Genomic DNA, 14,423 nt, shown 5'->3' with positions numbered 1-14,423 from the left:
TTTTATATATCAACAAAGGTTTGCCCCCCCCCCCTTTTTTGAGAAAATCACATTTTTTTTTTTTTTTTAATACTGATATGCTTCATACATCATAATTAGCAGGATTAATTTGACTGCCTTATAAGTAATCGCTTTCTTTGCGAATGCATTATTTTTAACTTTTCTTAAAAATTAAAATGAATTTCAAAATATCTTCTACGATTTAAAGTAAATGATTAAAATGTTAAAACAAATTTGAACGAAAAAAATATCATGAACAACATCATGAACTTATGAACATATAAATTTGTACCTGTCCTTAAACAGCGCAACATTTTTCATCGATTTTTTTTGTTTGTAATTCATCTATTTTAATGTAACTAAAAAGCAATCAATAAGAAAAATAATTGTTGGAAAAAAAAAGAATTTCTCCTTACATTTACTAGGATCCCTCTTTTATCATCTTGTGATCTCATTTTCATTTCTCTTTAAAAATATAAAATGAGTACATTTCATTCGATATAACCCTACAATGATGATATTTGGTGCTCCGATAATTTTTTATTTGACTACGGAGATAGTTGGTTTTGAAGCTTGGCAAGTTTCGAGGGAAGACTGGAATTCAAAAAAGAACGCAATGATCAATATAACCAGGGAAGAGTGGTAATTACTCTAGTGCTTGGCTTTTTATTCAGTTGCCTAGTACTGTTTGTAGTAAACTGAAGAGATTGCGAACTTCGCCCTATTGATAAACAGGAAAGATATGTGCTAAAAAAACCATAGTACAATTAATCAAAACATCATACTGCGAAATTTTATGTTTTAAATAAAGGAAGATAAGAGAATTGTTGAGAATGGACCAGTCAAATTCATTCAGATTGCATGCTTCGAACAGATAAAATAATCCCCATTTAAATCTTTTTATTTTTGTATTATTTTTTTATAGAAAAATAAATAACCCTAATAGAGAAATGCATAATAAATATTAAGAATTAATAAATTTACATATTAAGAAAGATGGCAAGTTTATTTTGAATATAAGTAAAAATTGTATTAGACATGGGGAAAAATGAAATATATTCATAAAGAGAGAAATATATCAAGTAATCCAGAAAAGAAGAAACAGCGATTTCTGCATATTAACTAAGTGGTGAAAAATGACATGCATTTTTAAATAGTTAAAAGTTTTCAGGGATTTTACATCTGGAAAAACTTCCAAGTTGTATATAATTTAAAATTCATGTTAATTGATGCAGTTCATATTTCGTTATCTTGACACATTATAACACGCTTCAAAATAATAATAATAACAATAATTTCTTGCAGAAATAACAAGAGGAAAAACATCAAAGTACATTGATAAAATTAACGGGATGGATTATAACTAAATTAAAGGATAATGCGTATTTAATTTTAACTGGATGAATGACGTAAAGACCATTGTTTAATGTATGTGGGCATGATTTTAAATGAATTTATTTAAATTAAAGACAATATTTTATTTAATATGTTCCTAAAACTTTATACAGCTTCATCATTTGACAATGCACAATTTATAATGATAACAATTCTGCACGACACATATTTATGATTTTAATTTGCAGGTTTTTTTGGCTCTTCATAGACAAAATGTCCATTTTGTTTTAAAATTTAAAACCTGCATGCATATGTAACAAAGCATAACACAAAAGGAAATGATTTTTAAAGGTGGTTAAATCGATTTCCGTCCACAAAAAATAGACACCAGCCAAGAAATCTGAATCGGATAAATAGACTCAGTTGGGAACATCATTCCCCCCCCCCCCCCATCCGAGATACGAACAAACAAACAAATACGATTTCTCTTAGAACTGATAAAACATATGTGATAGTAACTAGAAGTTACATTATCTCTGCAAAATTGCTTTGATACTTTTTTGGCGGATGTTTTGACTGAATTTTCCAAATTATCATCCTAATTTTAATAGTGAAAAAGCAACAGAGGTTTTCAGGGAGAAAAAAAACTATATCTATGATCTAATATACTCTTTAAAATATAAATTCCATAATGTAAAAATTTTAAACATGATAAACGCCATAAGAGCTAAATCTTCAATGATCAAAGAAAAAAAAAAGCAACTCAGTATGTATCACAATAAATTCATTTCAGATTTACAGCAGTAATTATGTGCATTAAACTCGATTCCTCTTTCTCTCTAAAAAGATACATTAAGAAAAACCAAATTAAAAATCAAAATAAACCAAATTCCAACGCACACAGAAGTTCGGAAACAATGAATATCAATAAGCGTATGGGGAAAGTATATAAAAATATTATAAATAATAGTGTTTTAATAAAAGCTTTACTTTGACATGGCAATTATTTAAAATTCAAATAAAGCAAATATATACAAAGTTTTAATATTATCTTTGTTCAATCAAGTGAAAAATAGCTTTAAAAAATGCTATGCAGAAATTTTAAATGGAATTTTCAATAAATGCATGAATTCTTAAAGTTTAAACATTCAAAAATTGATACAAAGCTTTAACAAAAAGCAATACTCCTTTAATTTACGTAAGTTAGTGATTCAATAAAGTCAGTAGGTTAGTGAGCACGCTTAATGAACGCTTGTACCAAAAGTCTGTAAAATCGGGAAAATATAAAATAAATTAAATAAATGCAATTAATTAGTGTGCAAAAAGTCTTATAAATCTCTTTATCTTAACTATTTCTAATCTAATTATTCCCTGATTCTAAGGATACGAGTTAAATTGTATTTTTTCAGGCTATCAAAATAATTGTAAAGACAAAAAATAATGTTCAGAATAAGCTTGAAGCAGCTTAAGGCTTTGAAATTAAAACCGAATTTTAATTCATTATCAACTCCTTAATATCCAAATGGAAAACACTTATTTCTGATAAAAACGCTTGAAAAATCATTTTATATGTATCATCTCTTTAATCTTGAAAACCCACTGAATTAATTTATATCTGAATGCATTTTCAGAACCTCCTTAGATCTATTTTAAAAAATCACGCTTTTATATGGCAATAAATAATACAAGATAAGTAATGTAAAACAAAGAAACGCAGGGCAACTTCGATAATTTTAAGCTAACAGGATCACAATAAAAATCGTTTTATCTAAAAATTTAAGTAAAGCAAACTTTTTTTTTTTAATTACAGCAAGAAAAAAATGACAATTTCTAAAAAAAAAAGGGGGGGATGGCAAGAAAAGAGTGATAGCTATAAAAACAGCAAAGATATAAAAAAAACAAATACGCAGTATCAAATTTTAATAAATAAAGAAATAATATTTTGTGTTAATAATGTTATAAATTTAATAAATTCACTTAACATCTAAAAGTTATTTTTTAAAAATTTAGAAAGTAAAAAATTCTCATTGTTTTTTTATAGATTATATTGAACAGAAGTTAAATTCCAGAGTGTATTAAGGGGGCAGAAATAAACCCAAACATGATCAATGAGGACACAAAATATTGGCATATACAGTGAAAAAAGTTTGGAATAATGAAGGGAAAATGCTATTTTAATCTTGACTTTGAAGTAAAATAAGATGGAAATATAGATGAAATTTTAACATCATAACAGGAAATTCAAGGAATAAGACAAAAAATTTTGAATTACCGAGGAATTAAAATTAAAATACGTTTGAATTTGCCAATTTCCGGTGTAATAATAATGATTTAACTCGCATCTTTAAAAATAGGTTTTGAGATTATGTTACATAATAAATAACAGTATATTTTTAAAGCATCATGCCACTTTCTGAATGGAAAGAGAGAGAGAGAGATTGTCGTTAATTTCTGTAACAAATCGAAATATTTTTTCCATTGGAATTTCGATGCGTTTGTGTTCCGTAATGTAAAAGTAATTACATTTTCCAGGTCTTAAATCCATTAACGTCAATCTACTTCCAACACCTTTTTCACATATATAACAATCCGAAGGTGACATCAAATTTGATATATTTTTCTAGCATGAGACACCCTCACTAGGGAAAAAATAAAAAAATGTTATAGAAGAATTAGGAAATATATGTAATTCAGAGTTTTAAAAGCTTTCTTGTATAAAATCACGTTTTTTAACGTTAATAACATCTTTTCTAAATATTTATTACCTATGAAAACCAAGCAACGTATTTCCTTAATAGAGGAGAAAGAATAGAAATTATCCTAATTTATTATTTTTAAAGAACACATTGTTTACCTCAGCCACATAAAATTGTGGTATTTCTTAAAATTCCTGAAATAATTTATGATTTGAATAATGCAATTATTACTAGTAAAATCTTTACATAATTTTTTTTAAAAGTAATTCTTCGGAATATCAAGAATGCAGATGCTCAATGTTTATCGAACTTTACTGCCTGCGCAGTTTCTTTCTAAATAAAAAAGAAATGTTAACAGGAAATTTTTATAATCAAATTTGAGAGAAAAGAAATTAAATCATTCAAATCAGTAAAATAGACGAAGTTTTTAAGTATATAACTTTTAAATGTTATTCGATTGATTTCACTAAATGACAGTAATATCACAATTAGTTAAATGTTCCAATTTTAATAAATTTAAAGAAATTCCTTTCCACACGGTTAATATTTTTTCCTCTGTTGTAAAAAGAATAGGACTTTCAAATTATATGTCAAATTAATTAAAAAATTTAAAAATTGCTTTCTAAATATATTTTATAAACGTAAGTTAATAAACGAAATGAATTTCTTATTAAAAAATTGTTCAATTCTAACAAGGTTTATTAAATCTGTATTTCGACGATTTTTGTTTTAAGGAATTTTAAATAGCTATAGTCCATTTAAAATATGTAAACAACTTTAGGATTCATAAAAGTTGTTTAAGATTTAAATATAAAAACAATAAGCAAACTAAGTCGACAGCTAACAACAAAATTGAAACTGATATTTCATTTTTTTAATTAATACTTAAAGCTTCTGTAAATTAATTGTATTCTTTTAAATCTGGATAAGCACAAAAAAAAAAAAAAAAAAAACGTAGAATTAATGATGATATATCTTTAAATAATCTGAAATAAAAAAAAAATGATAAAGGTTTACACCAGATGAGAAACTCGCATTTTTAATTAAAAATAAAACTAAGTTTATTTTAATGCTTCCTAAGAGTCTCAGAAGTTGGTTGTCTTCTGTTCTTAAATCAAAAATTATTCGCATCTCGCGAGTGTCGAAAGTTGCAGTACTTTCATACACTTATTTTCTATATGATCTTGCTAACAGATAGGCATCTTGTACACTCAGAGCTCCTAACAAAATAGTTATCCCGTTAAAATAGAACTGGCGAGCGAATATCAGTGCCACGCCTTACACTTACGAGAAGGAGGTCACCTCCACTTTATTTTACAGCAATAGAGGAAAATTGGAAGACTATTTACTTCGGAAGCAATTAAAAAAATGAATTGCGTCTTTTCTGCAAGCGAAATTAGCGGCACGAAAAAAAAATCACACAAAAAATTAAAACGATACTTGATTTTAGTTTTAATAAGTTCAATTACATACTTTCGAATATTGTGGTGCAATTGGCTTAAGGCCGGACCTGTATTGAGTAACAGTTCCACAGCTTAAATTTCACTAGCGTAACAGACTGGGGGGAAAATGTTATGGGAAATATATATGTGAAATTTTAAATTAATTTGTTCATATGCAGTGATATATTATACATATATGCGACTACAGTATTAATGAAAATTACATCATAAAGTTATTCTTAAGAAGAAAAACATTGAATAGAATGAAAGAATTGCCCCAAAAATAAATTACAAGATGAAAAGCAAAAGTAATCAATAAAAATATATATAATTCTAGTAAAGAAAATTTCAAAAAAATTGGCACATAAAATTATTTTAGCTACACCAAAAAATTAAGAACATTTCAGTGTTAACGATTAGACTAATTTTTTAATGATATGATGTTTCTTCTATGTAAATTTGTATCTTCTATGTAAATTTTACTTAATACTTTTACTTTGAAATACTGCGCAACAGGATTATAAAAATCTAATCTACATGGTTAGAGCAGGGAGGCAGTAAGTGAGCCTGTGGTAAGATAAACAGGTAGGAATAATATAATATATATTTTTAAAATACCTACGAAAAGGTCTCTAATGTTGAAACGTTCTAATGATTATATATTAAATGATACAGGCATAAATTTCAATTTATTAAAACACCTGTTTTACTATAAAAATATAAAATTCTTTTTCATATATGAATCTTTTTACCCCTTTAAACTCAATAAAAAATTCCGATTAAATCAAATCTTTTTAATTGGTTATAGTCATTGAAAATTGTTTTAATCTGCTTAGATAATGCAGCGTTAAATAATTACAAACAAATTAAAATTAAAATCTTGAGATCATAAGTAAATGAATACACATTTTGTTTTGAGAAAAAAAGAATGTACAAAACCAGGAGTTGATTCATAAAATAAATATTTACACAATGCTGCCTCATATTATATTTCAGATCTGATATTTCATGTTACTTCGAGCACGTCTGTCAACCAACATTTTAAAAAGATACTTTGTCAACTTTAAAACCACAAATGCATACCCATATAAATCCTAAAGGAAGGAAGTAGTGCATCTTAGTTTCATCATTTAAACGTACAAGCATACTATAAAGCGACTACCCGTCTTACCAAGACACACAGTAATAACAAAAACGATTTTTAAACAGGACATCAAATATAAAATGTAAAAATTGTCATTGAAGCTACATATACTTTCAAGCAACATTAAAGTAGAAATATAAAAATTATTAATTCAACTGCGTATTCTTTAAAGATATAGTCGAACATGAGATTCTCATGAATATTTGAATATGAGTCGGAATCTTTTTTTCTTTTTTTTCCCTTCTTCTTTTTCTTCTTTGTAATCTTCTTTGGCCCAATATGTTTCAACTCCTGAGGGTTGCACCCTTTATAACATCAATCCACCTAGAAAAATATCATTGATAGAATAATATAGCAAAAACTGAATACTTTATTTAAAGAAAGACTACATCCAAAAATAGGTGACTGATGTACGGGGACTGCGGAATTGTAGCCCCTGATGCTTTTTCAGAGTATAACTTAAACAATTTATTTATTTGGACACTATCTAAATCTTTCAAAGCTTTCATCATCAGCGAAAATCAAGAAAAAATCCAACATTACTTGAAAGAATTTTCGTTACCCACACGGTCTTTTCACAACCAGAGTACCTTTATCCTTCTTCGAATTCCTTTAATGTTCAGACGCACTCGTTTACATTCTTATAAAGGAGATTAGGGGCCGTAGCAAAAATAATTGTTTTACATTTACATAAAATTAATTGAAAACGGCATAACGGCATAATAAATGGCATAATCAGTTATGCTGCAATCATCAATACACAATATAGAATCTGAGGTTACAGCACGTCCTCAGCGATTTAACACGAGCCGCTACTGAACACGACAATATGGTAACTTTTTTTTAAATCAAGCAATAATAATAAGAATTTCCTTTAAAATTTTTTATTTAATCTCAACTCTTTTGAAACGTATATAAACATAGTAGATAGACTCTTAGCAAATAAATAATTCTGAATATTAGTTTGTATTATCTAATGACAGCATCTAATTCACATAATTAATCATATACTTAGCCAGCAAATTTTATTTAAATATGAAAACTGGAAACAGTTCTTATTAAATTTTTAAAAATCAAGATATTTAGAAATGATAGAAAGAATAAAATATAGTAACACAATGAAAAAAGAATTTTCATTATATCTATTTCATTCTTTAGTTTCTTACTCATTTTGAATTATTATCTACTTACAAATTACAGACATATAGTTCTGAATATAACGGTTATTCTTAGCAAACTCAAACACAATAAAAATCTTATGAGTAAAAGTATATCAAATATACAAAAGAATGGACTTTATGACTTAACTGATTTACCATATGAATTAACATAGTTAGGAATTAATAAGTAACTAATATTGGTACTTATTCATTTTTATTCATAAATAATGGATGAAAATTTGTATTATATCTAATATTAAATTAATTTTTATAAAATTACAGCTTGGTCTTTATTTATTGTTTCTCATCCTTTTTCTTGCAATAATGCAAAGAACAGGACATTCTAATCATTAAGAAAGAAAGAGTAATAATATAAAATATTTACTATTACCCGCTTTAATGAACAGCTGCTTTATTCTTCATACTGATGAATGAACTAGCAGGAATCATAAAAAGTAGTGAAGTGTTTGATATACATAAAATTGCAATATTTCCAAAAATTATTTATAGTCCTTACAAGAATAAAAAAGGAGACAGAAAACACCAGACAGATCATGGGAATAGCTTTATATTTTGTCAAAAATTTCATACAAATTCATTCTTTTTCCAAAACATCAAATGTTTTAAACAATTCCTAAAAGATTTGATAGTGATTCTATAGTGCCTTATATTTAAATATTTTTCAACTCTGTAGAAATCTTTAGGATGAACTGTTTAAACATGAATTAATCACATTTATTTATTTTTGTTCTTTCAAAAGAACTGCCCCTACTCTGAGGTCAGATACCACTTTCAATGAAAGCTAAAAGCTGAGAACTACAAAAAATGCTCATTTTTGTTTTTAAAAAACGTTTGCATATAAACTTCTTTTTTGTAAAGGAATATAAAAAATAATACCAAATATATATTTTCAAAAACTTCTTATTTTAAAAATAAACATCTATGAATAAAACATTTCTTTGTCTTAGAACCAAATTCAATTATTGGCACAAATTAATGAATACCAACAAGAAATATAGAAATATATTACTTTTCATATCTCATTCAAACTTCTGAAATGAATCCAATATTAATTATGCAATCCAATATAAATGAAAGCCAAAAGGTAGAAAATAAAGGCCTGCTTAAAAGCTGAAGGTATATAAAGGCAGAAACATTACCTTTGGAAAGTGTATTCACTTTCAGCTCTAAAAAAGTAAATATGGTTCTTAAATTGCAATTTGAAAACGTAATCTTTATTAATGTTGTCATGAGGACTTGGTAGAGTAACAGCATATCCAACTAAAGGAAGGCTAGCCAAGGGAAAATCATCCTGTAATAATTTTTTAACATTCTTACAAATTTGTTAACATTAATATTAGGAAGTATAAAATACAATTTCATTCAAAATATAAATTATTGTTTAGTAAAATAAATGCAGTGCAAAGTTCATGATCTTTAAAATGAAAGTCATAGCATAAGTTTAAAAAGAAATTCAGAAATAGATGAAGAGATATTTAAGTACAAAAAATTCTGATCACAAAGAAACACATCTGGAAACGAACAAAACCTTACTAAATAAATAACTGTACATCAATTTATATCATCATACTTTGCACACACTAATATTATTGATTTAAAATTAAATCAACCTCTATCTACCTAACGATACGGTTTTCAAAACAAGATTCTAGCAGGAATTTTTTTAATTAAACACATCCATTATGCTAATAAACCAGAAGATTACAATATCGGAGAGTTCATGTTCTAAAATAAAAACTTATATTTAAGAACTTAAATAAAATTCAGAAACACAGTAGTGGCCAAATTTGTGGATATCTTTAGAAAAAAGTTCATTTTTGAGATTAACAGTAATGTAATTTAAGTGTCATAACTGTAATTTTATTAGGAGAAATGTCATAAAATTACTTGTCATTTTAAAGACAATTTATCCATAAATTTACGTGTCATTTTAAAGACAATTTATCCATAAATTTAGTGTGTTTAATATGGGGTTGTAATGTAATCAGTATGAACTGTTCTCTTATTCTTACATTTTTAGTTTATTATCACAACCAAAATAGCGAGGTTTTTGTCTCTTTATTTCTAAATCACATAGTCTGACTGTTCTGATGTTCAATTAACATGAACTTTGGTCAGTTAAATCTTTTTCAAGATTTGTATTGAATTTAAAGATGGCATTTCTCGTGGAATTCTAACATTACACAGATCAGCTTCTTGCAATATACATCAAAAGATCCTTGCACTCAAATTCATACTGCATTAAGCTATTTCCCTTTTTTTGTTCCCATATGACCTTCTTCAGAGTTACAACTCAAAATAGAAAAAAAAAACTGTGTCCACTGTGTTTTCTCCTTGTTCGTACATTCAAGACATGAGGAAATGCGCGAATAGCACGCATGTGTAAGTAATAATGCAATATGATTTTAAGGAGTGAAAAAGGCAAGGAAAGGAAGCCCCAATTTTACATTATTCGAAATAACAGCATATTAAAAGAAAATTTATATTTACATACAAAAAAAGACAATTTCTCTTTATTTATTATTTCGAATTTCGCAAGAAAAAATTTATAAATTAAGGGGGGGGGGTATATTACCCCTCATGCTCTTTAATTGTAAGTCACACAAAATTATGGACTCAAGTGAAATAAAACATAAAACATTTTTGTAACCATGATACAAATCATTTCATGATTACTTAACAAAAAATAATCATTACAAAGGAAGATTACTTTCTTTTTTATTCTTTCTTGCTAATTCATGTAATTGGGCATTAATTTTTTCAACTTCTGCAGATTTTTCAGCCATCAATTTCATGGAATTAATCCTTAACAAATAAGGTAACGACATTTTTGTACGGCACAACGTACATTTTTTAGTTAATTTTTTACATTTTTAACATACATTTTTTTTCACTTTCAGTAAACATATGTAAAAATAATTCCGATATATCATTGAATGCATTAATAAATAAGGAACGACATATTTGTACGGCCTAACGTTAATTTTTTACATTTTTAACGTACACTTTTTTTACTTTTAGTGGACATATGTAAAAATATTTCCGATATATCATTGAATGCATTAAAAGCAAATGTGACGCAACAAGTTTTGCTCATAAGAATTCAGTTTTAAATGATTATTCTTAAACTAAAAATTTCGAAACTGGTTTATTTTCGGACATTAAATTTGACGTTTTCGGATTTGAGATGTCATCTTTTCCTGTATTCCTTTCAGATACTAAGTTTAACATCAGTTCTGACTCTTTTGAACTGGCAAGCAGTCTTGTATGTTTACCTCTTTTGACATGACTAGTAAGTGCATGTTTTCCCATATTATTTAGACTTATTATCGTCTTACAAAGTGAGCAGCAGGCAACAAATGAATTTTGCGGAACTCCTCTAACCCATTCAGCAAAATCAAGATTGATTTTTTTTATCCGCCCAATTCGTATTAATACGGATTTTGAGTACATCATTCTTTAAAAAAAAAATCTTTAATCTACTTTGAATAAGCTGACAGTTGCTCAAACAATAAACAAACCATTCAATAAACTCAAGTATGGTAGACTTAACACCACTAAGCAAGGTCCGCTGATTGAATGTTCCCGCCAGAGAAATGTATTCTATTCTTTCAAGCAGTTACAGAACTATCGCGCATGTTCATTTGAGGAAATCTCACGGAAAAAGAAACACTGTCTCGTAAATCCAAACTGGACTAATATATACAGAAAAAAAAAGGGGGAGGGAGAGATTAGAAAACGGGCGTTTGCGCATTACGCCATCGCGAATGGTATTGTTTCGTTTTCGGAAGCCATGACTACGATCTATGCTTGTTGCAATCTTTAGAGATCAACATTTTTAGATGGGGAAAAAAATAACATATAAATTATAAATTCTCTGCATTTTCTCGGTTTTCAAATTTTCCTGCATTTTCTTCCCCACCCCCTTTTTTTTAATGATTTTTAAATTCCCAGTGTTTTTCCGGTGGCGTGGCAACCCCGTTCTTTTACCATGTAGAGACAGTCTTAATTATTCAATCATTACTTGGTATTGTGGATATTTTCTCACCTTCACCAGTTTCGTTTTTTAGTAGCTGAATATTCTGACTCTTTAAAAATTTGGAAATAATATCTTCAATCAGATTTCCACCATTTTGTTTTTTCTTTTTTAATTCCTTTATAATTAACGCCTTGTTCATGCAACAGCGAAATTTTGCATCCAATTTTCAGTGATAAGTCAACTCAAAACCAGTCAACATGCTGAAAAAGGACCTTGTTTCTACTTCATGGCATCAACTGTTGAATTCTACTAATAACAAAATATCACCTTAATGGCTATTTCAACACTCATGGTCATTGACTACACTGAAATGAAGAAAAGGTTTGTATTATCAACTATGTAAAGCACGCTTTCTTCTAGTTATTTCACTATATAACATAAAAAATTATGATGATTTAATGAACTGCATTCTTGGTTAAATTATCTTTAAAATAATATGCAGTTTTAAGGTAGTACTGCAAATACTATTATCGTTATGAACCATTAAATCTCCAAAATGCATTTTTTCCAAAGGATTTCAATACTTTTGGCCAGTACTGTAGTTCAAAATGAAGGAACATCTTACCTGGTAAGATTTATAAAAGAAAAGGCAAAAGTTTGTAAAAACAACCCAAAGCTTCTGCCATCCACTACTATTTTTGAACTTCCTTAAGAGATATCCACTGAGATAATTCTAAAAACATCAAAGAATATTTAACGGTTATTTTCAGCAAAATTATGAAAACATATTTATTAAAAAATATAGGCTATATTTTACTGTATTAAATAATTGTTGATGGAGTGAATTATTGTATAATAATTTAAATATGCAAACAATTAAATTTACATAGAAAAAGGTATTAAAATGAGAGGTGTGTGCAATAGCTCAGTGTGTAGACACACGCGCTCTTGTATTCAAGGATGTTTATCAACATAAAGCCTCTAGTATAACATGTTAATGCAAACTGAGTTTGTTATGATCTTAAAAAGAAAATTTCTTCGGAGGCAAGCACGTCAAAGATTTATCAAAATAAAGGCATTTCCATTATTAATATTCACTTTCAAATAAGTCAAAAGAAAAATATCAAACATATTACCAGCAGCGCTTTCCTATAATCTTCTTTACCAACAGTTGTGTTACGGTGCCAACAAACATGAACTGTTGTGTTTGAAAAATGTTGGTAAGGCTTAGCTGAACCACTCGCAATTGCAACAATATCTGAAGTCTGTAAATTACTAGAATGGCCCAGAAGATCTTCTGATGAACCTATGAGAAAAAAAAAAAATTCTAATCAACTAAAAATGTAAAAAATAAAGGTTTATATATATTTTATATTATTGAAGAAAATGTATATTTTTCCACCATTAAAAATCTTAATTTAAAATAGAGCAATTAATACTAACTTTAATTTTTTTTTGAAAAATTATACTATGCTGTAAAATTGTAAAATAATAGGAAACAAAAATGAAAAATGAAATATTCAAAAGTGTTACAGATCCATAGTAAATCTGATACTAGCTTTCAAACGTTTAGCAACATTTTTAACAATTATGATTTCTAATTTCTGGGAAATAATGTTTGCAGTAATTACTTTCAAAATTAAGCAAGATAAATGTAGGCCGATTTAAATTTTACAGAGAAGTTATTTTGTTTTATGAATGTAAACAAATGATGACCTTAATAACTAATTGCAAGCATGCAAATAATTTTTGCACGAAAATTTCTATTTGTTTTGAAATTTGATTGACAAATATCTTTTAAAATGTCAAAGCACCAACCTTCACTGCATTCTCTTTTTAAAGCGGAATCTCCGTGGACCTTTATCATTTCCATTTGCAAAATAAAGATAAATGATTGGTGATTTTAAAAGTTCTTTTTTAAATCACGATGAAGATTAAAGAGAAATTCACTCACTATAGCGATGCAGAAGACAGAAGAAAAGGCCCAAAAGGGAAGTATTCAATTTATAAATGCCCAAGAAGAAAATTTTATCTTGATAACCGCGAACGTATTTATACCAGAAATGTAATTATCACATGATACTGCAGCTTAATGATGGATATTAAAAGTTCAAACAACTAAATCTCGAGAAATGGGAGGAAACTTGAAGCTCGTGAACAACTCAGAAATTAAAATGCTTTTTTTTTCTCTTTTGTGGTAAACAATTTCTTTGACTTTCTCTGGTACGTATCATTGTTCGTTTTATTTTGGTCTAATATGCATTTTTCTCTTAATCAAATTATATCTCGGCTGTGCATCAATTTTCTCACATTATATTGCATTTGGGATCATCTTTCTATCTAGTATCTTTTCACTTGTTTGATATTGTTTGCAGAAAATGCTTAATTCTTTTTTCGGACCACATTAATTTTATCCTTTGATGAGCGGTTAATGCGTCAATTGCCGAGATTCACATTCTGTTTTGCATGTCATTTCCACTTTTACTATTGATTTACAGTTAATTTTTAGAGAGTTCCTTGAATTGTTGCTTTTGTGTATTCATCTAGCATGTGTTGTGTACCCCCCCCCTTTTCAGAAATTTCAGGAACTTCTCATATCTGCACCGGTTATATTTGAGATAATATTTATTTTGGGAAAGGAAAGCA

The 14,423-nt window shown here is 27.7% G+C and overlaps 1 protein-coding gene across 1 annotated transcript in view; it reads right to left on the bottom strand.

The window, feature by feature from the left end:
- Positions 1–6,292: 6,292 nt before the first annotated feature.
- Positions 6,293–14,423, bottom strand: part of LOC129960052 (FERM, ARHGEF and pleckstrin domain-containing protein 1-like) — a 147,775-nt gene continuing 139,644 nt past the window's right edge. The window contains exons 24-27 of the mRNA XM_056073099.1: positions 12,914–13,083; positions 12,403–12,510; positions 8,938–9,089; positions 6,293–6,941 (exon numbers count right to left, since the gene is read on the bottom strand). Coding sequence (XP_055929074.1) covers positions 6,902–6,941; positions 8,938–9,089; positions 12,403–12,510; positions 12,914–13,083 — 470 coding nt within the window. The 3' untranslated portion in view covers positions 6,293–6,901. The remainder of the gene's footprint in view (positions 6,942–8,937; positions 9,090–12,402; positions 12,511–12,913; positions 13,084–14,423) is intronic.

This window comes from Argiope bruennichi, chromosome X2 (assembly GCF_947563725.1).
Source record: "Argiope bruennichi chromosome X2, qqArgBrue1.1, whole genome shotgun sequence".
NCBI classification, from domain to species: domain Eukaryota; kingdom Metazoa; phylum Arthropoda; class Arachnida; order Araneae; family Araneidae; genus Argiope; species Argiope bruennichi.
This window is presented reverse-complemented; position numbering and strand designations above follow the sequence as displayed.